The 27,133-nt window shown below is 41.2% G+C and overlaps 1 protein-coding gene across 1 annotated transcript in view; it reads right to left on the bottom strand.

Moving 5' to 3' along the window:
* Positions 1–2,900: 2,900 nt before the first annotated feature.
* Positions 2,901–27,133, bottom strand: part of LOC132115654 (lanC-like protein 2) — a 37,977-nt gene continuing 13,744 nt past the window's right edge. Inside the window, exons 6-9 of the mRNA XM_059524066.1 lie at positions 25,318–25,464; positions 13,219–13,401; positions 10,051–10,227; positions 2,901–3,084 (exon numbers count right to left, since the gene is read on the bottom strand). Of these exons, the coding sequence (XP_059380049.1) occupies positions 2,986–3,084; positions 10,051–10,227; positions 13,219–13,401; positions 25,318–25,464 (606 nt within the window). The 3' untranslated portion in view covers positions 2,901–2,985. The remainder of the gene's footprint in view (positions 3,085–10,050; positions 10,228–13,218; positions 13,402–25,317; positions 25,465–27,133) is intronic.

Raw genomic sequence — 27,133 nt, 5'->3', positions numbered from 1 at the left:
TTAAACCATTGAAAATGGGTAATATTAAACAAATTGAGTGGCATTGGTCTCTGGGACTGAATCATACAGGGCCTTAAAAATCTGAATCTAAAATAATATTGAGGTACAGGCAGTCTTGTTGAAAAAACTTGCCTTGAGAAAAGTGCCTTTTCCCATTTTTGAATGGTCACCACTGGGATATAATGAAGAAAGATTGAAAGAGTCAGATTGTCCTCCAGCTACCAATCTCTGTGTGAAAATAACATCACAGGGCTGCCATCTTTCTGAAGTCATCTGTAAACTGGCTCCCAATTTTAGGTCAATTTATTTACTCAATAAATATGCCTCCATGATATATTTAGATTTTTTTTTCTTTCTTCAGAAAAAAATACTGACAAAATAAAAAAATAAGCCACGAAAGTTTCAGAAATTTTGTTGATTTGAATGACCCAAATGTGTTCTGCAAAAAAAAATTTACATAATAATTAAAACAAATCTTCACTTGCACAATGCTTCACAGGATGAGTAGTTTGTCTTTTATCGCAGTTTTACCTTTGTTTTTGCAGTTTTCATAACATTCTTCACTTTTTTTTTTTATTTGGTTCATGGTTAAGAGCTCTGGATATTTTATTTGAATTATTTCTGGGAAAAATGAATGTAACAAATAATTGTGAAAAAGTGTGTTTTATCAGCTAATATGAACCTCCTCATTGGCTCATATCTGCCAAATCCACATTTTGCGATACTGGATACAAGATCTGGGATAGCTTATACGTTTCTTTTGTACACAAAGAAAATATTCATATTCCATATTCATTCTTTGTGTGTGGTTTTATAGAGATGGATGAACTGGGAGACACTATAATAATCTAACTTACATGATGTGTCTGAACAGTTATCTCACTGAAGATGAGCTGCACACTGAACAGAATCACACATTTACTAACGAGCAGCAGCTGATGACCTCGTCTCACTCTCCATCGATTTCAGAATGATCTTCTCTCTGTAATGGTTTTCATCTGTTGAAAGTGTTTTTATTGAAATGTAATTCTTTCATCACTCTACTTTAAAAGTAGATAGCACACCCGAAAATGAAAATGTGCAGATGATGTGCCCCCTCAGGCCATCATCTCAGATGTAGTGGACTTTTGTTTTTCATTAGACCAATAAAGAAGACTTTTAGCTGAGACCATGGTATTAGATGTTTGAAAACAAGACAAAGATGCTGTGGAAGATGTTCAGTTTTAGCAGCACAGGGGACATTAATACAATGAATTCATGGATTTAAGACTTTATTCTCCAGTTTATGATCTTCATAGGCCTTCATGTGTGCTCTCTTCTGCTTCTTAGCTTTTATTCACAGTCAAAGAACCAGCTTATACGTGCTTTACTGCCACCTACTGGACTACTGGAATCAATAATAAAAGGTTTAGTTTTAATATTTTAGATTCTTCTTTCAGTTAATTACTTTCCTTTTCACATGTATGACACTGCTAACAAATGCTGAACCGATTCGGTGTCCTCTTCTGAGATCTCTCTTTAATACCAACAGAGCTTCGAATATCATACACCGTTAATATAACTTCACAAAAACAGCAACACACACTATAATATATATTGTTTATATATATATCCACACATATCTACATATCATGAGGCCAAAGCAGTCTGTCACTACACATTAAAGCGCAACAAAGCTCTTATTGTCTGTATTTTGCAATAAATCGTACAGAATTTGAAAGCTGATTAAATGACTGATCACTGGATGGCAGGCGCTGGGAATAATGTTTCGTGTTTATTTCAGCACAGACCTTACAGCCTATTGCAGATCTTGGGAAATAAGAATCAATATCGATTTATCAAAATGAAGATAGATTAAAATCAGTGCTACAGGTTGAGAATCCAGCAGATGTGAGAAGATGTTTGAGCAGTCCAGAAAACGCCCAATTTATTGTGACATTCTTTCATCAAGACATTTACCAGCGAAACACTGACACACACACAGCACAGACTGGACAACAACATTGTGTTAGATGCTGGATTCTGACATGAGCACGTGTTGCATCCTCATGCAAAGAGAAAGAGAAAGACGACACAGACGCGTTCACACGGGACAAGCACTGCAGTGTGCGACAGACATCACAGAGCCACTGCTATTCACCAACAAACATGCAGCTATAAGATATAGATACAAACTAAAACAAAACCATATATTAGCATTAAATATTGTCCAAAAAACAGCAGCATACTGATAAAGTCAAGCTATGAAGAGTGAACTCAAGGCGGCGTTGTTGGTAATTAAGCGCAGAAAGGCTGGGTTTTTTCGTCAAAAAAAAGGAAGTGTTATTATGGATTATAGACTCTATGTGTTTGAGTTAAAAACATCTTAATGCTGGATATGTTTCATCTTTTGTCTTCTCCAGATGTTCACTGATGGACTGGAGTGCTGTGGATTATTGTGATGTTTTTATCAGCTGTTTGGACTCTCATTCTGACGGCACCCATTCACTGCAGAGCATCCATTGATGAGACACTGATGCAGTGACACATTTCTCCAGATCTGATGAACAAAGTTAAATGTCCTGAGGGTGACCACATGTTTAAGTGGACTGTCATTTCACGTCCAAAAGCCCAGTTGGATTAGAATAATAAAACCTCTGCATGATGCTGTGGGGGGTGCAGGACCCTGTCTGACCACTGACTACAGACTCGAGCGGCCAATCAGAGTGAGACTTTTAATGAGAACCTGAGTAAAGGAAGCTGGTTGCCATGACAACAGCAAGGTAAAGCAGCAGATAAATCACTACAGACGCCAAGTGTGTGTGTGTGTGTGTGTGTGTGTGTGTTCAACGTGATGTGTGTCTCGGATTTCCCCCAGAGATGAACATGAGCTCCAGTACAGCTCTGTAACAGCACACATGATTATTTCATTAATTTAACGAGTAAAGTTGAAATGTAATATTACATTTAATCCACGACTTTTTGAGAATAGTGAAGAGTGTTTTATCAATGACAGATGATGATCAGTTTACCTTCGAAAAGGGAATACGGCCGGTCAGGAATGCGGCAGCCGTGAGTCCCGTAATCTAGACACCATTCAGCAAACTAGAACCAAGCACAGAACACGTATGAGAAGTCTGTCCCTGGATCAGAGCTGAACTGAGTTAAATCAAGATAAGCAAACTAAACCAATCTCCAGCTTCAAACCAACAAGTTATTGGAACATATTCTTCTCTTTGTACGAGTGGGAAGGAACCGGCCTCTCAATGGGTGATGAAACAATTTCTCTCCAAAGTATTTTGGACATGATGCAGCAAATGAAGCTAGAGATGATTTCACACTTGGATGCCAAAATTGATTCACTTGGAGCCAATCTGGCCAAAATAGATGGATCGCTTCAAATGTTTGGAGAGCAGGTTATCGAGCTGGAGCAGAGAGTCAGCTCAAATGAGGATGATATATCAGAGCTGGTTAAACGGGTAAAAGTGCTTGAAAAGGAAAACACTGAGCTGAAATCATGGGCAGAGGACGCGGAGAACCGAAGCAGACGCTCCAATCTACGATTCATCGGCATTCCAGAGAGGGCAGAGGCTAGAGATATCATTGGCTTCGTGAGACACTTGATTCCACAGCTTCTAGGTGAAGCGAATTTCTCCTCTCCTCCAGTGATTGAGCGCTGTCATCGTACAGGTATGCAGGACAACTCCAGAGCCAAGGGTCCCAGGCCGATCCTGGTAAAGTTCCACTATTTCCAGGATAAGCTAAAAGTAATGAAACTAGCCAGGGAGAAGAAAGAGTCCCTACAGTTCAAAGGAGCTCGTGTTTTCATTTATCCGGACTTCTCCACTGCTCTGGTCCAGATACGCCGAGGGTTTGATGCGGTTAAGAAAAAGCTTCGCGATCGGGACATTAAGTATGCACTGATCTATCCCTGCACATTGAGAGTTGCCTTTGCTGGTAAGACACATTTCTTTCGTACTCCTGAGGAAGCTGAGGAATCCCTTGGTGAACTCTCTTTTATGAACTCCTCCATTGACTCTGACATGACAGCATAAAGTTAGTGAATGAAGGCTAGTGCTAATAGCAGCACAACACTTAGCTTGCTGATGATTTTTTTGTCTTTTTGTTTCTTATTTGCAAATCAATGCTGGGAGTAGAAGGGGTTGGTGTTGTTTTATTATTGTTTGCCATATAATATTAATCAATTAGCGTAAAAAGGCGTAATACTAAAAGATGGGTTAATCTTGGTCTCCTAAATGGGAAAGGATAGATATCTATAAGTCTGATATATGCAATTGATACTTTGAGTTATTATATAAATTAAATAAAGTAGCATTTACAGTCTCTATTTTATTTGTATCATTATTATTATTATTGTTTGACGTTATGTCATTTGATGATTTTTATACAGGTATGGTTATACTATATAACTATCTCTGCAGAAAGTGACCTCGTTTATTTATGCATGTATGTGTATATGTATGGTATATGTATGTGTGTGTATATGTGTATGTATATGTCTGTATGTGTATATATATATATATATTTTTTTTGGTTTATAATTATTATTATTATTATGTTTGCTATTGGGTTTATGCAGACTGACCGGTGCACTTACAGGTTTATGTGCATACTCTGTGTTTGTGTGTGTGTGTGTTTGCTCACCTACTGCCGTTCTCTTCACATGCCCCCTACTGCTCTATACAATATCCTGCAATGATGCTTTATGATTTTTTGCTTTCATATCATGTGTAAATTAAATTTAATATTTATGAGTAATGAACTTCACTAAAGGTTTATTTGTTATTCACTTGAATATTAGGAGTTTGCCTCCTAAAATTGATTTATTGAGAGCTTGGCTCGCTTATAATAATCCACATATCATAACTCTTTCCGAAACCTGGTTAAACAGTGAGATCTCTGATGATGAAGTCAAACTTGACAATTATGTTTTATTCAGGAAAGATAGGGGCTCAAGAGGTGGGGGACTCTTAATATATGTATCTTCAAAATTGACTGCAGAACTTGTAATGCCAAGTGAGAATCCCCTGCATTTTGAAGGCCTCTTTGTTAAAATTATTTTCCATGAAAACAAACGACTTATAATAGGAAATATATATAAACCTCCTAATGCTCCTGCTGAAACCACTGAATGTATCTTGTCTACTATTAATTCTTTAGATTGTGCTAGTGAAAAAATCATATTAGGTGATTTTAATTCGAATTGGCTAGCTAATTCCTCTCATAAAGATCACAATCTTTTTAACAGCATAAATTTAACTCAACTCATAACTGAACCCACTAGAGTTGGTCCTAGCTCCTCTTCTTTGCTTGACTGGATCTTGGTTTCTCATCATGGTAGAATCTTAAAATCTGGGGTATTACCGGATTCTCTTAGTGACCACTCTATTGTTTATTGTATTTGGAAAATTAAATTGCCTCATCTTCCTCCAAAATTAATTAGAGTAAGGAAATGGAATAACGTTAATCCTGAACACTTTATTCAAGATATACTAGATATAAATTGGGAGAGATTTCAGCTAATTCCATCTGTTGAGGATGCATGGAATTACTTTTATACTGAATTTGTTGAGATAATAGATAAACACGCTCCTTGGAGATCAATCAAGGTTAAGGGTAGACACTTACCTTGGATCAAAGGAGATCTCATACACTTATTTAAACAAAGAGACAAGGCATGGAAAAAATATCGTATATCAAATGATTCTGCTGACTGGGATGCTTATAAAGAACTAAGGAATAAATGTAAAACTATTACTAGAAATGCTAAAGCAAATTACTATAAGGATTGTTTATCAACTGACTTTAAGAACCCAAAGCAATTCTGGAAGAGAATTAATTCTATAACCAACAAACCCATAAAAAGCCTTATTTCCCATATTAGAGTAAATAATGAAACTATTAGTGGACCTTTATTAATTGCAGAGGCCTTCAGCCAGTACTTCTCTACAGTTGGCAGTTCTTTTTCATTTCCTTCTCACTCTGATGTTTCTCTGACTCAAAATAGGTTCAATAGATCATTTTGCTTTAATATGATCACTCCAGATGATGTTCAGCAGGTTATTGATGGTATAAACCCCGGATGCAGTGCTGGTCCAGATGGCTTGGAGATCAAGTTCTTTAAACTTGCCTCTCATGTTATATCATTTCCATTGGCTGATATATTTAATTTATCATTGGCAACTTGCGAAACACCCCGGTCATGGAATTGTGCCAGAGTAATTCCTCTTCATAAAGGAGGTGACATCACAGATATTAATAATTACAGACCTATTTCAATTATCAATAGTGTAACAAAAATATTTGAAAAACTAATCTTTAATCAACTTTCTAAATATCTTAATGACCAAAATGTATTATCTCCACATCAATCTGGTTTTCGATCAAATTTTTCAACCACCACTGCTCTTTTAAAATTCACAAACGACATACTGTCAGCATCAGACAGTAATATGCTGACAGGTGCTATATTTATTGATCTTACCAAAGTATTTGATATGGTTGATCATTATCTTCTCTTAGACAAATTATATGCTATTGGTCTTTCTTCTGACTCTTTATTATTTTTTAATTCTTTTCTTCATCACAGAAGTCAATGCGTTACTTTTCAAGGCAGCCAGTCAGGCATTCCATTTTTATTAATGATCTACCGCAAATCTGTCCTGATAGTTTAATTCACTTATATGCAGATGACACCGTAATATATTCATCCAGTTCTGACATCGCACAAATTCAATACTATCTTCAATCTGACTTTAACTTAGTTCAAAAATGGTTTTCTTCTAATAAACTCCTCTTGAACAAAAACAAATCTTAAACTATGTTGTTTTGCACTCGACCTAATTCTTTGCCTATATCTAAAAGCTGGTCTATTAGTTTTCTCCATGGAACAGCTTTAACAAAAGTTGAAGAGTTTAAATATCTTGGTCTCTGGCTTGATACTCAGCTTTCCTTCAAAGCTCATATTAATTCAATCTGCAAGAAAATATATGGTCAATTGAAGTCACTTAATCGCTCTGTTGATTGCTTTTCACAACAAGTTCGAAAAAGAATTATTACGCGCTTGATACTTCCAATAATTGATTATGCTGATACTATATACGGGAATACTACTGATTCAAATCTTCGTCCTATCTCTGTACTTTATAATAGTCTTTGTAGATTTGTGCTCAGATGTCCTTATAGAACCCTGGCTCCCAAGTCAAGAAGGCAATTTCACTGGTTACTACTTATTTTTAAGTGTATTAATTTGCATTTCCCTCCATATTTGAAATGTTACCTAATTTCTTTTAATACACAGTACAATTTAAGGCATACGGATCAGCTCTTCTTTTATGTACCCAGAATTTGCAAAGAAGTAGGTCGTCGTGCATTCAAATTTAAAGCTCCATCAGACTGGAACAATCTTCCTTGCTCGCTCAGATCTATAACTACCTTTTATGTTTTCAAATCATCTCTTCTTACTTATTTTCAAACACCGTGTTCCTGTTTCTGATCTCTCTTTCTTGTAATTTTAATTTTATTTATTATTTTTCTTTATATTGTATTTGTTTGCTTTTATGTACCTGTATGCGTATAGTGAAGTATGTAAGCATATTTACTGCTTGTTTTTTTTTTTTTGTATTTGCATGATCGCAGTTGGCTCACTGATTTTCTTTGATTATGGTATGGGCTAAAGTGGAGGGATTAGGTTTGTGGGAGCATTGTTAGTGTGTGCGTGTATATGAATGTGATTGTTACTGTATTTAAATGTTTGTTATAGTCTTGTGTTGTATTTACTTTAATTATGATTTTCCATTTTGATGCTGGTTTCATTGTAATGTAAAGGACCCCCTCGAAAATGAGATGACGCATCTCAAGGGGTTATCCTTGAAAATAAAGAAATAAAGAAATAAATCTACTACATCTACTGTACATTGACTGTACATCTACTACATCTACTGTACATCTACTACATCTACTGTACATTTACTACATATACTGTATGTTTACTGTACATCTACTACATGTACTGTACATTTACTGTACATCTACTGTACATCTACTACATCTACTGTACATCTACTACATCGACTGTACATCTACTACATCTACTGTACGTTTACTGTACATCTACTACATGTACTGTACATTTACTTTACATCTACTGTACATCTACTACATCTACTGTACATCTACTACATCGACTGTACATCTACTACATCTACTGTACATTTACTACTAAATAAACTGTACGGTTACTGTACATCTACTACATCTACATCGACTGTACATCTACATTGAAGGTACATCTACTACATCTAATGTACATCAACTGTACATCTACCGTACATCTACAACATCTACTGTACATCTACTACACATCTACTGTACATTTACTACATATACTGTACGTTTACTGTACATCTACTACATCTACTGTACATTTACTGTACATCTACTACATCTAATGTACATCGACTGTACATCTACTGTACATCTACTACATCTACCGTACACCTACTGTACATCTACATCTACTGTACATCTAAATCTACTACATCTACTGTACATCTACATCTACTACATCTACTGTACATCTACTACATCAACTGTACATTTACATCAACTACATCAACTGTGCATCTACTTTACATCTAATACATCGACTGTACATCGACTGTACATCTACTACATCTACTGTACATCTACATCTACTACACACCTACTGTACATTTACTACATATACTGTACATCTACTACATCTACTGTACATCTAGTGTACATTTACTGTACATCTACTACATCTACTGTACATCTAGTGTACATTTACTGTACATCTACTACATCGACTGTACATCTACATCTACTGTACATCTAAATCTACTACATCTACTGTACATCTACTGTACATTTACATCAACTACATCAACTGTACATCTACTGTACATCTACTACATCTACTGTACATCTACATCTACTACATCGACTGTATATCGACTGCACATCGACTACATCTACTTTACATCTACTGTACATCTACATCTACTGTACATCTAAATCTACTACATCTACTGTACATCTACTGTACATTTACATCAACTACATCTACTGTACATCTACTACATCTACTGTATATTTACATCTACTACATCAACTGTACATCTACTGTACATCTACTACATCGACTGTACATCTACTACATCTACATATACTACATCGACTGTACATCGACTAGGGCTGCACGATATTGGGAAAAAATGACATTGCGATATTTAATTTTTCTGCGATATATATTGCGATATGAAATCTAATCAAATTTTTCTTACAAACAAAAATGGGGTGAGCACACTTACATTCTCATTTTAAATGATTTAAGCATCGACACCATCATGTCAATTGATTAATATGCGCGAGGGAGAGAGAGCAAGACAGCGCTCATGTTGTCTGAAGACGGTGAGCGTGCGGCCGGGGCTCGCTCGCTTGCTCTCTCTCTCTCTCTCTCTCTCTCTCTCTCTCTCTCTCTCTCGCACACGCTCTCTCTCTCACTCACTCTCTCTCTCTCACTCACTCTCTCTGTCTCTCTTTGCTCGTTCTTATATGCACCCTGTTAAACTGACAGGACTTAAAAAAACACATGAAAATGATACTTTCACTCTATGATGGTTAAACTGTGCAATTAATCCGCGAATCACATTCGTCAAGGACCGGGGAGCAGCTGGCCCGTACAGTTAATGAATAACGGATCAACTACGACAGCCTACATCACACATCCTGGGATGTGACTATCATGGATTCGTTAATCGCGATATCGATGCTTAAACGACACATCGTGCAGCCCTAACATCGACTGTACATCTACTACATCTACAACATCTACTACATCGACGGTACATCTACTACATCTACTGTACATCTACTGTCTACAGGGCTGTGCTGCTTGTGTCCTAGAGCAGCGAGAGTGTGTGTGTGTGTGTGTGTGTGTGTGTGTGTGTGTGTGTGTGTGTGTGTGTGTGTGTGTGTGTGTGTGTGAGTGTGTGTGTGTGTGTGTGTTAGTGTGTGCTGCTGTACCTTGCAGGCCCGGTACAGGTACTTCTTGTCCTGTGTGGCGTGGTAGAGCGAGAGGAAGGCGTATCCGTTCCCTGCCGTGCCGTGACAGAGTCCATAACCCTTCCTCAGTAAACCTCTCTGCCAAATCACCTCTCCACACTCAGCTGCGTCTCGCAGGTACTTCTCCTCCCTGAAGACCTGCAACACACACACACATACACACACACACATCTGATCTCCTCTGAGAAACAGGGAATGATCATCTCATTATAGTAATACCAGCATTACAGTCACATGCAGGAACTGCAGACTGTGTATATTCAGAATCAGAATCAGAATCAGAATTAGCTTTATTGCCAGGTGTTTACACATACAAGGAATTTGTTTTCATGACAGAAGCTCCGCAGTACAACAGAATGACAGCGACAGAACAAAAAACACATAATAAAATAATAAAGAATACAAATAAGTAAGTAAGGAATGACAGTATACAAATGACAGTTGTATGTGCAGGTATATTACAATATGTAGTTATGTATGTACAGGTATATTTTGTGCAAAAATTTAAGTGTACACTAAGTATGTGTGTTAGATAAATAAGCATATGTGTATATAGATATAAATAGTGTAGTGTGTTCCACAGTTATTATCAATTGTTCATTAGATGGATTGCCTGAGGGAAGAAACTGTTCCTGTGTCTGGTCGTTCTGGTGCTCAGTGCTCTGTAGCGTCGACCAGATGGCAACAGTTCAAAGAGGGAGTGTGCTGGATGTGAGGGGTCCAGAGTGATTTTAACAGCCCTTTTGCTCACTCTGGATAAGTACAGTTCTTGAATAGATGGGAGAGTTGAACCGATGATTCGCTCAGCAGTCCGGACTACCCTCTGTAGTCTTCTGAGGTCCGATTTAGAAGCTGAGCTGAACCAGACAGTTACTGAAGTGCAGAGGATGGATTCGATGATGGTGGAGTAGAACTGTTTCAGCAGATCCTGTGGCAGGTTAAACTTCCTCAGCTGGCGAAGGAAGTACAACCTCTGCTGGGCCTTTTTCACAATGGAGTCAATGTGAATGTCCCACTTCAGGTCCTGAGAGATAGTGGTGCCCAGGAAGCTGAATGACTCCACTGCAGTCACAGTGCTGTTCATGATGGTGAGTGGGGGGAGTGCAGGGGGGTTTCTACTGAAGTCCACGATCATCTCCACTGTTTTGAGCGTGTTAAGCTCCAGGTTGTTGAGAGTGCACCAGACAGCCAGCTCTTTAACCTCCTGTCTGTAAGCAGACTCGTCACTGTCCTGAATGAGGCCGATGAGTATGGTGTCATCTGCAAACTTCAGGAGCTTGACAGAGGGGTCCTTAGATGTGCAGTCATTAGTGTACAGGGAGAAGAGCAGTGGGGAGAGAACACAGCCCTGGGGAGCTCCGGTGCTGATTGTACGGGTGCTGGATGTGTATTTTCCCAGCCTCACTAGCTGCTGCCTGTCTGTCAGGAAGCTGTTGATCCACTGACAGACGGAGGTGGGCACGGAGAGCTGAGTTAGTTTGGGCAGGAGGAGGTTTGGGATGATCGTGTTGAAGGCAGAGCTGAAGTCCACAAACAGGATCCTCACATATGTCCCCGGTCTGTCTAGGTGTTGCAGAACATAATGCAGTCCAAAGTTTACTGCATCATCCACAGACCTGTTTGCTCTGTAGGCAAACTGAAGAGGATCTAGCAAGGGTCCAGTGGTCAGGTGAGCCAGCACCAGTTTTTAAAATGACTTAATGACCACAGACGTTAGAGCCACAGGCCTGTAGTCATTTAGTCCTGTAATTTTGGATTTCTTTGGGATGGGGATGATGGTGGAGACATCACTGGACTTCCAGTGATCTGTTATAGATCTGTGTGAAGATGGGGGCCAGCTGGTTTAACACAATCTGGGCCTGGTGCTTTTTTCCTTTTCTGCTTCTGGAATACCTGGCGCACAATTTACCGTCATAACACTAGTGTGTGTGTGTGTGTGTGTGTGTGTGTGTGTGTGTGTGTGAAAGCAGGTCCTGCCGTCTGTCTTCATTTGTCAGAGCTCTGGAGTAAAAGTTGCTTGAAGAAAAATTCACTTTCCAATTTCCCTTGTAGTCCTCGTGCGACCCACCAGACAGAGACAGAGACACAGACAAACACAGAACGAAAGAGAGAGAGAGAGAGAGAGAGAGAGAGAGAGAGAGAGAGAGAGAGAGAGAGAGAAACACTCTACATTGACTCTACACTGATGGAGGGAGAAAATAAACTCATTAAAAGTGCACAGACAAATTAACATCTTTTTTTTTTAATTCTATCTGACAACACATTTAAATATGTGACCAAAAACAAATCAAATGTGTAACATAATATAAAAATATCACTATGATGCCTGATATACACAGAAATAAGGCTGTGATGAACAGAAGCGTGACTCTGTGAGTGAGCACTAGATGGCAATGGGCTGCTGTGTGAAGAAATAAACACAGAACACACATGACCTTGAGAACAAACAGCACACAGACACACACGCATCTAAATCTCAGTTCACTTCAGACACAGATATCTGCCTCCACACGGAGAGAATCAGCTGCTTTTGCAATATCATGAAGGAACATAACAGGATATTGTATTTATGAAAAACAGCCCATGTGTAGAAGTGCAGCTTCAGCTGTAACTCTTGCGTGTGTACTGAGATGATGATTGTGTGTGTGTGTGTGTGTGTGTGTGTGTGTGTGAGAGAGAGAGAGAGAGAAAGAGAGAGTGTGATGTGTGTGTGTGTGTGTGTGTGTGTGTGTGTGTGTGTGAGTGTGTGTGTGAGTGTGTGTGTGTGTGTGAGAGAGAGAGAGAGAGAGAAAGAGAGAGTGTGCATGTGTGTGTGTGTGTGTGACAGAGAATGTGCGTGTGTAAGAGAGAGAGTGTGCATGTGTGTGTGTGTGTGTGACAGAGAATGTGCGTGTGTAAGAGAGAGAGTGTGCATGTGTGTGTGTGTGTGTGTGTGTGTGACAGAGAATGTGCGTGTGTAAGAGAGAGAGTGTGCATGTGTGTGTGTGTGTGTGTGTGTGTGTGTGACAGAGAATGTGCGTGTGTAAGAGAGAGTGTGCATGTGTGTGTGTGTGTGTGTGTGTGTGTGTGTGTGTGTGATAGAGAATGTGAGTGTGTAAGAGAGAGTGTGCATGTGTGTGTGTGACTCACTCTATGAGCCATGATGAGCATATGTATCACTCCAGGAGCTCCGTGGCACCAGTGCACCAGTCTGTCCGTCTCGTTGCTGAGGGATGATGGGTAATTGCCCGAGCGGAACTTCTTGTGCCGCACGTAATCCACACTGGGCCGCAGCAGCTCATTCAGACTGTCCTGACTGACTTTAGCATTCGGCTTTGAAGACAGACAATGTTAGACTGACTTTTTAGCTTACAGTGTACAAAAAAAAACATGTTCTCTTTTTTTGGTCTAGATTGAAGAATCTAATACAAATTATTACACATGAAGAGTTAAATACTCTTCTTTCATGAATCTCTTAATTAAAATTCATTTTGGTGTTTTAGGGGGATATGAAGTCTTTAACAATAATTTTTTTAAATAATTCAAATAAAACCGTTTTTACATTTTAGAAAGAAAAAGCAAAAAAGCAGTTTTTCTTTTCAATGTAAAATGTCACGTGGAGTGACTTCTCAGAAATCATAATGAAATATAGCATTCCTTTATTTTGTCATTTTTTGGCTTCACATAAAAAAGAAATTCCGTTTCACATGTGAGAGAGGTGATGTGATGTGATGTGAGAGATGTGATGTGATGTGATTTGAGAGAGGTGATGTGATGTGATGTGATGTGAGAGAGGTGATGTGATGTGAGAGAGGTGATGTGATGTGATGTGAGAGAGGTGATGTGATGTGATGTGAGAGAGGTGATGTGAGAGATGTGATGTGATGTGAGAGGTGATGTGATGTAATGTGAGAGAGGTGATGTAATGTGATGTGAGAGAGGTGATGTGAGAGATGTGATGTGATGTGAGAGAGTTGATGTGATGTGAGAGAGGTGATGTGAGAGATGTGATGTGAGAGAGGTTATGTGAGAGAGATGATGTGAGAGAGGTGATGTGATGTGAGAGAGGTGATGTGAGAGAGGTGATGTGATGTGATGTGATGTGAGAGATGTGATGTGAGAGGTGATGTGATGTGATGAGAGAGAGGTGATGTGATGTGAGAGAGGTGATGTGATGTGAGAGATGTGATGTGATGTGAGAGAGGTGATGTGATGTGATGTGAGAGAGGTGATGTGAGAGAGGTGATGTGATGTGAGAGAGGTGATGTGAGAGATGTGATGTGATGTGAGAGAGGTGATGTGATGTGATGTGAGAGAGGTGATGTGATGTGAGAGATGTGATGTGATGTGAGAGGTGATGTGATGTGATGAGAGAGAGGTGATGTGATGTGAGAGAGGTGATGTGAGAGATGTGATGTGATGTGAGAGAGGTGATGTAATGTGATGTGAGAGAGGTGATGTGATGTGAGAGAGGTGATGTGAGAGATGTGATGTGATGTGAGAGGTGATGTGAGAGAGGTGATGTGATGTGAGAGAGGTGATGTGATGTGAGAGAGGTGATGTGATGTGAGAGATGTGATGTGATGTGAGAGTTGATGTGATGTGATGAGAGAGGTGATGTGAGAGATGTGATGTGATGTGAGAGAGGTGATGTAATGTGATGTGAGAGAGGTGATGTGATGTGAGAGGTGATGTGATGTGAGAGAGGTGATGTGAGAGATGTGATGTGAGACAGGTGATGTGATGTGATGTGAGAGAGGTGATGTGATGTGAGAGAGGTGATGTGAGAGATGTGATGTGATGTGAGAGAGGTGATGTGATGTGAGAGATGTGATGTGATGTTAGAGGTGATGTGATGTGATGAGAGAGGTGATGTGATGTGAGAGAGGTGATGTGATGAGAGAGGTGATGTGATGTGATGAGAGAGGTGATGTGATGTGAGAGAGGTGATGTGATGTGATGTGAGAGAGGTGATGTGATGTGATGTGAGAGAGGTGATGTGATGTGAGAGAGATGATGTGAGAGATGTAATGTGATGTGAGAGAGGTGATGTGATGTGATGTGAGAGAGGTGATGTGATGTGAGAGGTGATGTGATATGAGAGAGATGATGTGATGTGATGAGAGAGGTGATGTGATGTGATGTGAGAGAGGTGATGTGAGAGATGTGATATGATGTGATGTGATGTGAGAGAGGTGATGTGATGTGAGAGATGTGATGTGAGAGATGTGATGTGAGAGAGGTGATGTGAGAGAGGTGATGTGATGTGAGAGAGGTGATGTGATGTGAGAGAGGTGATGTGATGTGATGTGAGAGAGGTGATGTGATGTGATGTGAGAGAGGTGATGTGAGAGAGGTGATGTGATGTGAGAGAGGTGATGTGATGTGATGTGAGAGAGGTGATGTGATGTGAGAGATGTGATGTGATGTGAGAGGTGATGTGATGTGATGAGAGAGAGGTGATGTGATGTGAGAGAGGTGATGTGATGTGAGAGAGGTGATGTGAGAGATGTGATGTGATGTGAGAGAGGTGATGTAATGTGATGTGAGAGAGGTGATGTGATGTGAGAGAGGTGATGTGAGAGATGTGATGTGATGTGAGAGAGGTGATGTGATGTGAGAGAGGTGATGTGAGAGAGGTGATGTGATGTGAGAGATGTGATGTGATGTGAGAGTTGATGTGATGTGATGAGAGAGGTGATGTGAGAGGTGATGTGATGTGAGAGAGGTGATGTGAGAGATGTGATGTGATGTGAGAGAGGTGATGTAATGTGATGTGAGAGAGGTGATGTGATGTGAGAGAGGTGATGTGAGAGATGTGATGTGATGTGAGACAGGTGATGTGATGTGATGTGAGAGAGGTGATGTGATGTGAGAGATGTGATGTGATGTGATGTGAGAGAGGTGATTTGATGTGAGAGATGTGATGTGAGAGAGGTGATGTGATGTGAGAGATGTGATGTGATGTTAGAGGTGATGTGATGTGATGTGATGAGAGAGGTGATGTGATGTGAGAGAGGTGATGTGATGTGATGAGAGAGGTGATGTGATGTGATGAGAGAGGTGATGTGATGTGAGAGAGGTGATGTGATGTGAGAGAGATGATGTGAGAGATGTGATGTGATGTGAGAGAGGTGATGTGATGTGAGAGGTGATGTGATATGAGAGAGGTGATGTGATGTGAGAGAGGTGATGTGATGTGAGAGATGTGATGTGAGAGGTGATGTGATGTGATGAGAGAGGTGATGTGATGTGAGAGAGGTGATGTGAGAGATGTGATGTGATGTGATGTGAGAGAGGTGATGTGATGTGAGAGATGTGAGAGATGTGATGTGAGAGATGTGATGTGAGAGAGGTGATGTGAGAGAGGTGATGTGATGTGAGAGGTGATGTAATGTGATGTGAGAGAGGTGATGCGAGAGATGTGATGTGATGTAAGAGAGGTGATGTGATGTGATGTGAGAGAGGTGATGTGATGTGAGAGATGTGATGTGATGTAAGAGAGGTGATGTGATGTGATGTGAGAGGTGATTTAATGTGATGTGAGAGAGGTGATGTGAGAGAGGTCATGTGATGTGAGAGAGGTGATGTGATGTGAGAGAGGTGATGTGATGTGAGAGATGTGATGTGATGTGATAGAGGTGATGTGAGAGGTGATGTGATGTGATGTGAGAGGTGATGTGATGTGAGTGATGAGAGAGGTGATGTGATGTGATGTGAGAGAGGTGAAGTGATGTGATGTGATGAGAGGTGAGCTGATGTGATGTGATCGGTGATGTGATGTGATGTGAGAGAGGTGATGTGATGTGATGTGAGAGAGGTGATGTGATAGGTGATGTGATGTGATGTGAGAGAGGTGATGTGATGTGATGAGAGAGGTGATGTGATGTGATGTGAGAGAGGTGATGTGATGTGATGTTAGAGGTGATGTGATGTGATGTGAGAGAGGTGATGTGATGTGATGTGAGAGAGTTGATGTGATGTGATGTGATGTGAGAGAGGTGATGTGATGTGAGAGAGGTGATGTGATGTGATGTGATGTGAGAGAGGTGATGTGAGAGATGTGATGTGAGAGAGGTGATGTGATGTGATGTGAGAGAGGTGATGTGATGTGAGTGATGAGAGAGGTGATGTGATGTGATGTGAGAGAGGTGATGTGATGTGATGTGATGAGAGGTGAGCTGATGTGATGTGATCGGTGATGTGATGTGATGTGAGAGAGGTGATGTGATGTGATAGGTGATGTGATGTGATGTGAGAGAGGTGATGTGATGTGATGAGAGAGGTGATGTGATGTGATGTGAGAGAGGTGATGTGATGTGATGTGAGAGGTGATGTGATGTGATGTGAGAGAGGTGATGTGATGTGATGTGAGAGAGGTGATGTGATGTGATGTGAGAGAGGTGATGTGAGAGATGTGATGTGAGAGAGGTGATGTGAGAGATGTGATGTGAGAGAGACGATGTGATGTGAGAGAGGTGATGTGATGTGATGTGATGTGAGAGAGGTGATGTGATGTGATGTGAGAGAGGTGATGTGATGTGATTTGAGGTGATGTGAGAGATGTGATGTGAGAGAGACGATGTGATGTGAGTGATGTGATGTGAGAGAGGTGATGTGATGTAATGTGATGTGAGAGAGGTGATGTGATGTGATGTGAGAGAGGTGATGTGATGTGATGTGAGAGTCTCTCCAAGAGAGTCTCTCTTCTCTCTCCAAGATGGCGCCGCACATGGCTGCTTCAGTGCTTGGCTCTCCAGTGTTTGTACTGTTTTTGTTCGTTTTTCCTGTTTTTTGTTTAACAAACACGATCAGTTTCACCAGGGATGAACTGCTGAACATTCGGCAGAACACACCACATGATATTTTTCCGGATTTCTATTATACAGACGTTTTACTGAACATTGTTATCGGAGGAGCAGCGGCGCTGATCAAGCGCTTCAGGACGCGCAGACGGGGAAAGCGAGCGGGAGCGCTCGTCAGACTCAGGAAGCGCGGATTTCGAACGCCGTTGCCTAGCATCCATCTCGCAAATCTCCGCTCTCTACCCAACAAAACGGACGAACTCCTTCTGCTCTCTCGGACAAATAAGGATTTCTCTCACTCTGCTGCTCTGTGTTTCACGGAAACCTAGCTGAATGACGCCATACCGGACAGCGCACTCCATCTGCCGGGCTTTCAGCTGTTTAGAGCGGATCGCGACGCAGAATCAACGGGGAAATCGCGCGGCGGCGGGACATGCTTTTACATCAATGAACGGTGGTGTACAGATGTAACTGTGTTAAAGAAGATGTGCTGTCCTGATCTAGAAACGCAGTTTATCAACTGCAAGCCGTTCTATTCGCCGCGGGAGTTTCACTCGCTCATTCTGGTTAGTGTTTACATTCCACCTCAAGCGCATGTGAGCTCAGCTTTACAGAAACTCGCTGATCAGATCACAGACACAGAACAACAACACCCGGACTCTGTTTTAATCATTCTTGGGGACTTTAATAAAGCCAATCTCTCCCGTGAACTGCCAAAATACAGACAGCATGTTACCTGTCCCACCAGAGACAGTAATATACTGGATCACTGTTACACCACAATAAAGGATGCATATCACTCTGTTCCACGAGCAGCTTTGGGACGTTCTGATCACTGTCTGGTTCATCTTATACCGACCTACAAGCAGAAACTTAAATCTGCTAAACCTGTAGTAAAGACTGTGAAGAGATGGACCAGCGAAACAGAGCAGGATTTACAATCTTGTTTTGACATCACAGACTGGAGCGTTTTTGAAGCTGCTACCACCGATCTGGACGAACTCACAGAGACTGTAACATCCTATATTAGTTTCTGTGAGGATATATGCATTCCTACCAGGACTTATTTAACATTCAACAATGATAAGCCATGGTTTACAGTAAAACTCAGACACCTTCGTCAGGCCAAAGAGGATGCCTACAGAAATGGGGACAGGGTCTTGTACAATCAGGCCAGGAACACACTGAACAAAGAGATTAGAGTGGCTAAAAAGACCTATGCTAAAAAGTTGGAAGACCAGTTTACTTCCAACGACTCTACTTCAGTTTGGAGAGGACTGAGAGCCATCACAAACTACAAGACACCATCCCCTTGCACTGAGGCTAATCAACGACTTGCTAACGACCTGAATGAGTTTTATTGTAGATTTGAAACCCCCAACACCCACTCTGACCATCTCCCTACACAACCATTAACACCTCCTGCAATCCCCCTCTCCATACCTCCTGCTCTTCAAATCTGTGAAGATGATGTGCGCCAGGTCTTCAAGAAAAACAAAAGAAGAAAAGCACCAGGCCCAGATGGCGTTACACCAGCCTGTCTGAAAATCTGTGCTGACCAGCTGGCCCCCATCTTTTCACAGATCTTCAACAGATCTCTGGAGTTGTGTGAAGTGCCTTCCTGCTTCAAACGCTCCACCATAATCCCCATTCCAAAGAAACCCAAGATAACAGGACTTAACGACTACAGACCTGTGGCTCTAACGTCTGTCGTCATGAAGTCGTTTGAAAAACTGGTTCTGGCTTATCTGAAGGACATCACTGGACCCTTACTGGACCCCCTGCAGTTTGCGTACCGAGCAAACAGGTCCGTGGATGATGCAATCAACATGGCATTGCACTTCATCCTGCAACATCTGGACAAAACAGGGACTTATGTGAGGATCCTGTTTGTGGACTTTAGTTCGGCTTTCAACACCATCATCCCAACAACCCTCCAAACCAAACTGACCCAGCTCTCTGTTCCTAGCTCTATCTGTCAGTGGATCACCAGCTTTCTGACAGATAGGCAACAGTTAGTGAGACTGGGGAAATTCATGTCAAACAGCTGCTCCACCAACACTGGTGCCCCTCAGGGATGTGTTCTCTCCCCTCTGCTCTTCTCCCTGTACACCAATGACTGCACCTCTAAAGACCCCTCTGTCAAGCTCCTGAAGTTTGCAGACGATACTACAGTCATCGGCCTCATCCAGGACGGTGACGAGTCTGCTTACAGACAGGAGGTTGAGCAGCTGGCTGTCTGGTGCAGTCTTAACAACCTGGAGCTGAACACGCTCAAAACAGTGGAGATGACTGTGGACTTTAGGAGAAACCCCCCTGCACTTTCCCCACTCACCATCATGAACAGCACTGTGGCTGCAGTGGAGTCATTCAGATTCCTGGGAACCACCATCTCTCAGGACCTGAAGTGGGACAATCACATTGGCTCCATTGTGAAAAAAGCCCAACAAAGGTTGTACTTCCTTCGCCAGCTGAGGAAGTTTAACCTGCCACAGGAGCTGCTGAAACAGTTCTACTCAGCCGTCATTGAGTCAGTCCTGTGTACTTCAATTACTGTCTGGTTTGGTTCAGCTACAAAATCAGATATCAGAAGACTACAGAGAACTGTTCGAACTGCTGAAAGGATTATTGGTGCTCCCCTGCCCACCCTCCAAGAACTGTACACATCCAGAGTGAGGAAAAGGACTCAGAAAATCACTCTGGATCCCTCACATCCAAGTCACCCCATCTTTGAACTTTTGCCATCTGGCCGGCGCCTCAGAGCCGCAAATACAAGAACAGCAAGGCACAAGAATAGTTTCTTCCCCCAGGCAATCTACCTCATGAACAGTTAAATGTTTCCCACTTAAACGTATGCTTATGCAAAAATGTGCAATATCCTTATATTTATTTGTTACCCCTCCATCCTAGAACATTCCTGCATCTCACTCAATCCTATTCCATTATCATTTATAGCACAATTGTTTATACACTTATTTATTAGCCAATTTGTAATTCTCCTGTAAATTTTTTTTTTTTTTTTTTTTTTTTTGTCTGTGTGTTGTTGTCTCTGTTTACTGGAAGCTTATGTCACTAAAACAAATTCCTTGTATGCGCAAGCATACTTGGCAATAAAGCTCTTTCTGATTTCTGATTTCTGATTCTGATTTCTGAGTGATGTGATGTGTTGTGAGAGAGGTGATGTGATGTGACGTGAGAGCGGTGATGTGAGGTGATGTGAGAGATGTGATGTGAGAGAGACGATGTGATGTGAGAGAGGTGATGTGAGAGAGGTGATGTGATTTGATGTGAGAGAGGTGATGTGATGTGAGAGAGGTGAGGTGATGTGATGTGATGTGAGAGTGATGTGATGTGATGTGAGAGAGGTGATGTGATGTGATGTGAGAGTGATGTGAGAGTGATGTGATGTGAGAGAGGTGATGTGAGAGATGTGATGTGATGTGAGAGAGGTGATGTAATGTGATGTGAGAGAGGTGATGTGATGTGAGAGAGGTGATGTGAGAGAGGTGATGTGAGAGATGTGATGTGATGTGAGACAGGTGATGTGATGTGATGTGAGAGAGGTGATGTGATGTGAGAGATGTGATGTGATGTGAGAGAGGTGATGTAATGTGATGTGAGAGAGGTGATGTGATGTGAGAGATGTGATGTGATGTGATGTGAGAGGTGATGTGATGTGATGAGAGGTGATGTGATGTGAGAGGTGATGTGAGAGATGTGACGTGATGTGAGAGAGGTGATGTGAGAGATGTGATGTGATGTGATTAGAGAGGTGATGTGATGTGAGAGATGTGATGTGATGTGAGAGGTGATGTGATGTGATGTGATGAGAGAGGTGATGTGATGTGAGAGAGGTGATGTGATGTGATGTGATGAGAGAGGTGATGTGATGTGAGAGAGGTGATGTGATGTGAGAGAGGTGATGTGATGTGATAGAGGTGATGTGATGTGAGAGATGTGATGTGATAGAGGTGATGTGATGTGAGAGAGGTGATGTGATGTGAGAGAGGTGATGTGATGTAAGAGGTGATGTGATATGAGAGAGGTGATGTGATGTGATGTGAGAGAGGTGATGTGATGTGAGAGATGTGATGTGATGTGAGAGGTGATGTGATGTGATGAGAGAGGTGATGTGATGTGAGAGAGGTGATGTGAGAGATGTGATGTGATGTGAGAGAGGTGATGTGAGAGATGTGATGTGATGAGAGAGGTGATGTGATGTGAGAGATGTGATGTGAGAGATGTGATGTGAGAGAGGTGATGTGTGGGAGGTGATGTGATGTGAGAGGTGATGTAATGTGATGTGAGAGAGGTGATGTGAGAGATGTGATGTGATGTGATGTGAGGTGATGTGATGTTATGTGAGAGAGGTGATGTGATGTGAGAGATGTGATGTGAGAGAGGTGATGTGATGTGAGAGGTGATGTAATGTGATGTGAGAGAGGTGATGTGATGTGATGTGAGAGAGGTGATGTGATGTGAGAGAGGTGATGTGATGTGAGAGATGTGATGTGATGTGATAGAGGTGATGTGAGAGGTGATGTGATGTGATGTGATGTGAGAGGTGATGTGAGTGATGAGAGAGGTGATGTGATGTGATGTGAGAGAGGTGATGTGATGTGATGTGATGAGAGGTGATGTGATGTGATCGGTGATGTGATGTGATGTGAGAGAGGTGATGTGATGTGATGTGAGAGAGGAGATGTGATGTGATAGGTGATGTGATGTGATGTGAGAGAGGTGATGTGATGTGAGAGAGGTGATGTGATGTGATGTGAGAGAGGTGATGTGATGTGATGTGATGGGAGAGAGGTGATGTGATGTGATGTGATGTGAGAGAGGTGATGTGATGTGATGTGATGGGAGAGAGGTGATGTGATGTGAGAGAGGTGATGCGATGTGATGTGAGAGAGGTGATGTGAGAGATGTGATGTGAGAGAGACGATGTGATGTGAGAGAGGTGATGTGAGAGAGACGACGTGATGTGAGTGATGTGATGTGAGAGAGGTGATGTGATGTGATGTGATGTGAGAGGTGATGTGATGTGATGGGAGAGAGGTGATGTGATGTGATGTGAGAGAGGTGATGTGATGTGATGTGAGAGAGGTGATGTGAGAGATGTGATGTGAGAGAGACGATGTGATGTGAGAGAGGTGATGTGATGTGAGAGAGGTGATGTGATGTGAGAGAGGTGATGTGATGTGATGTGAGGTGATGTGAGAGATGTGATGTGAGAGAGACGACGTGATGTGAGTGATGTGATGTGAGAGAGGTGATGTGATGTGATGTGAGAGAGGTGATGTGATGTGATGTGATGTGAGAGAGGTGATGTGATGTGAGAGTGATGTGATGTGAGAGAAGTGATGTGATGTGATGTGAGAGAGGTGATGTGAGGTGATGTGAGAGATGTGATGTGAGAGAGATGATGTGATGTGAGAGAGGTGATGTGATGTGAGAGAGGTGGTGATATGATGTGATGTGAGAGATGTGATGTGATGTGATGTGAGAGAGGTGAGGTGATGTGATGTGATGTGAGAGTGATATGATGTGATGTGAGAGAGGTGATGTGAGAGAGGTGATGTGATGTGAGAGAGGTGATGTGATGTGAGAGAGGTGATGTGATGTGATGTGAGAGTGATGTGATGTGATGTGATGTGAGAGAGATGATGTGATGTGAGAGAGGTAATGTGATGTGATGTGAGAGAGGTGATGTGATGTGATGTGAGAGAGGTGATGTGATGTGAGAGTGATGTGATGTGATGTGATGTGATGTGATGTGAGAGAGGTGATGTGATGTGATGTGAGAGAGGTGATGCTCTGTGTTGCTATGACGCACACTCCCGTTGCCCTACCAACCACCAGAGCGCTACAGCCAATCAGCTTGCTGCATCTCTCCTCTTACAGTTTTGCATTATTATGCACTATGTTCCTGTTTAACACTGTGAAGCTGCTTCGACACAATCTGTACTGTTGAAAGCACTGTATAAATAAATGTGACTTGACATAAGACTACCTCGATGTGTTCAGTTACGTACAGAGCTCTAAACTCAGACTAAAGCAGACATAAATGTTCAGTTCTAACATTCATTGTTTTAGTTTAGCCTTCCGTTCATTAATCTGATATCTTAACTCACACCCAACTCTAATGTTTGATCATACCATTCTAGTACTAGCTTAGCATTCTGTTAAAATAGCCGATACCCTACACAGAAGTTCAGTTATACTCAGTTTTTTCGTTTGTTTGTATTTTACGAGTAGCATTCGCAATTGAATTCAACAGGCAAACCCCAGACAGCCTGGAGACTGAGAAGAGAAGAGAGCCTTCCTCCTGAAGTACATCTCAGTCCCCTGGGGTTGACTCTGAACAGCCAGCTGTCATTCAGAAACCACTGCGCTACGTCTCTGTTAGCAGAGAACATCATTCACTACTGCCGCTTTTCACTGCATAGTGTGGAAATGGTCCATAAAGACGTAGCTTACTAACAAGGCTCCAGAGAAAGCCAGCTAGCGAAGTGCTAGCATGAGGATTATTAAACACAGGAAGCTGTGAAGATGTATGCTAATGCTGGCAGACCTGATGTTGCATCCTGGGATGCTTTTGAAGGAGTACTGACAGGGATCACAAGTATGCAAGCACAAAAACCCAAACAAATTTATATTTATGCAACTGCTCTGGAATGACTTTAAAAGGTTGATTTTTCACTCAAAGGAACCATATTTTGGACCAAACTTTTAATTGTACAATCAAGAAGATCTGAAATATTGGCACAAAATTACTACTCGTAAAATCCTGACCAATACAAACAAGAAAATCATCACTGTCATGCTATAATCAATCAGTACGTAATAATTAGTGACAGACCTAGAGATTAGTTTACAGGAATTTTATTCAGCAATACACTGATCATACACACGTCTGTGATGCTCATCCGCTGAGAGTGAACCCAAGGGGATGCTCTTAATTAACTATTTGTTAAGATGATAACATCAGATCAAATTAATAGATGCTTCACTGCCAGGATCTATAAACAAGGATGGGATCATGAGGGATTCTTTAGTGCTTCCATTAATGATTAACTTATTACCTTTGTTGAAAAAACATTCAATTTGATGAAATGCAATTCCTTTAGCACATACTACCTTTAGCAGCCCATTACCACACACACACAGACACTCACACACACTCTCACACACAAACACAAACACACACACACTCTCTCACACACACACACACACACACACACACACACACACACACACACACACACTCTCTCACACACACACACACACGCTCACTCTCCCACACACACACACACACACACACACACACACACACACACACACACAAACACACACACTCACTCACACACACACACACACACACACAAACACACACACTCACTCACTCACTCACACACTCTCACACACAGATGATGAGTCTCACCTGCAGGAGTGTGTAGTAAATGCCTGCCAGGCCGTGAGCTGCTCCCACATACTGCTTCTGATGCCACTCGTACAGCAAGGGACAGCGCTCAGACTTCTTCTGTTCTTTAGACAGCTTCTTCCCTGACTCCAGAATAGCTGTCACCACCTTGGGATCAGATAATAGTCTTGTTATGGATCAAAGTGTCCGTCACTTCACAGTAATCAGCAGGTTTATCTGCAGCGGTTCAGCAAGGGTTAAACGACTAATTCAAATGACTGCACTGCAGCAACAACATTCTTCAATTCTCCTTCATGTTCACCACCTTTATTAGAAGTACTGATCAGTGTACTGTATGTAATGTATATTGAAGTGGAGAGTTCCGGTCCTTGATTCTGATTGGCTGAGCCGCGTTCGAAGCTGTTGTAAATTACACTACAAAGTAACACACACCTTTGTTCACATTTGTGTGTTGCTCGGCAACCACTTTGTAGCAACCACAACTGTTTCTGAGGAACTATATTGTTTGGTGGAAAAATACTGTTATTATCATTATTTTCTGTAATAATTAGTTTCTAATAGCAATAAGCCCCATGAAGCCGTGGCTTACAGTGAATTTATAACAGCTATAACTAACAACGCCACTCAGCTGTTATAAATTCACTGTAAACCACAGCTTCTTGGTGCTTATTGCTTTAATTTAATAAAGTTTACAAAAACTTGAATCAAAGATTCAAATCAAAACCTACACTGCAAAAACTGACTTTTTTTTTACTTTTCTTTTTTCCTTAATAACCTCCAAAAACAAAGCTGCAAAGACCCTAAAAGCAAAAGTTTAAAGGCCTGTTCAGACCAAGAATGATAACTATAAAGACAACAATAAACATATAGTTCTAAAAGCTGTTTTTAACAATATTAAAGTCCACACCACAGCTATAATGATAAAGGAACAGAGAAATAAAATCATTAGACTGACTTCCAGAACGATTTATTGTCCAGCTGATGAACGATACAAACCTCGACAATCAGTCAGAATCAGTCAGAATCCATCAGAATCAGTCAGAATCAAACAGAATCAGTCAGAATCAGTCAGAATCAAACAGAATTAGTCAGAATCAGTCAGAATCAGTCAGAATCAATCAGAATCAATCAGAATCAGTCAGAATCAAACAGAATTAGTCAGAATCAGTCAGAATCAGTCACAATCAATCAGAATCAGTCAGAATCAAACAGAATCAGTCAGAATCAGTCAGAATCAGTCAGAATCAATCAGAATCAGTCAGAATCAAACAGAATCAGTCAGAATCAGTCAGAATCAAACAGAATCAATCAGAATCAGTCAGAATCAGTCAGAATCAGTCAGAATCAAACAGAATCAGTCAGAATCAGTCAGAATCAAACAGAATCAATCAGAATCAGTCAGAATCAGTCAGAATCAGTCAGAATCAAACAGAATCAGTCAGAATCAGTCAGAATCAAACAGAATTAGTCAGAATCAGTCAGAATCAGTCAGAATCAATCAGAATCAGTCAGAATCAGTCAGAATCAAACAGAATTAGTCAGAATCAGTCAGAATCAGTCACAATCAATCAGAATCAGTCAGAATCAGTCAGAATCAGTCAGAATCAGTCAGAATCAATCAGAATCAGTCAGAATCAGTCAGAATCAAACAGAATCAGTCAGAATCAGTCAGAATCAGTCAGAATCAAACAGAATCAATCAGAATCAGTCAGAATCAGTCAGAATCAAACAGAATCAGTCAGAATCAGTCAGAATCAGTCAGAATCAATCAGAATCAGTCAGAATCAGTCAGAATCAATCAGAATCAGTCAGAATC

This window comes from Carassius carassius, chromosome 35 (genome assembly GCF_963082965.1).
Source record: "Carassius carassius chromosome 35, fCarCar2.1, whole genome shotgun sequence".
In the NCBI taxonomy this organism is placed as follows: Eukaryota; Metazoa; Chordata; class Actinopteri; order Cypriniformes; family Cyprinidae; genus Carassius; species Carassius carassius.
This window is presented reverse-complemented; position numbering and strand designations above follow the sequence as displayed.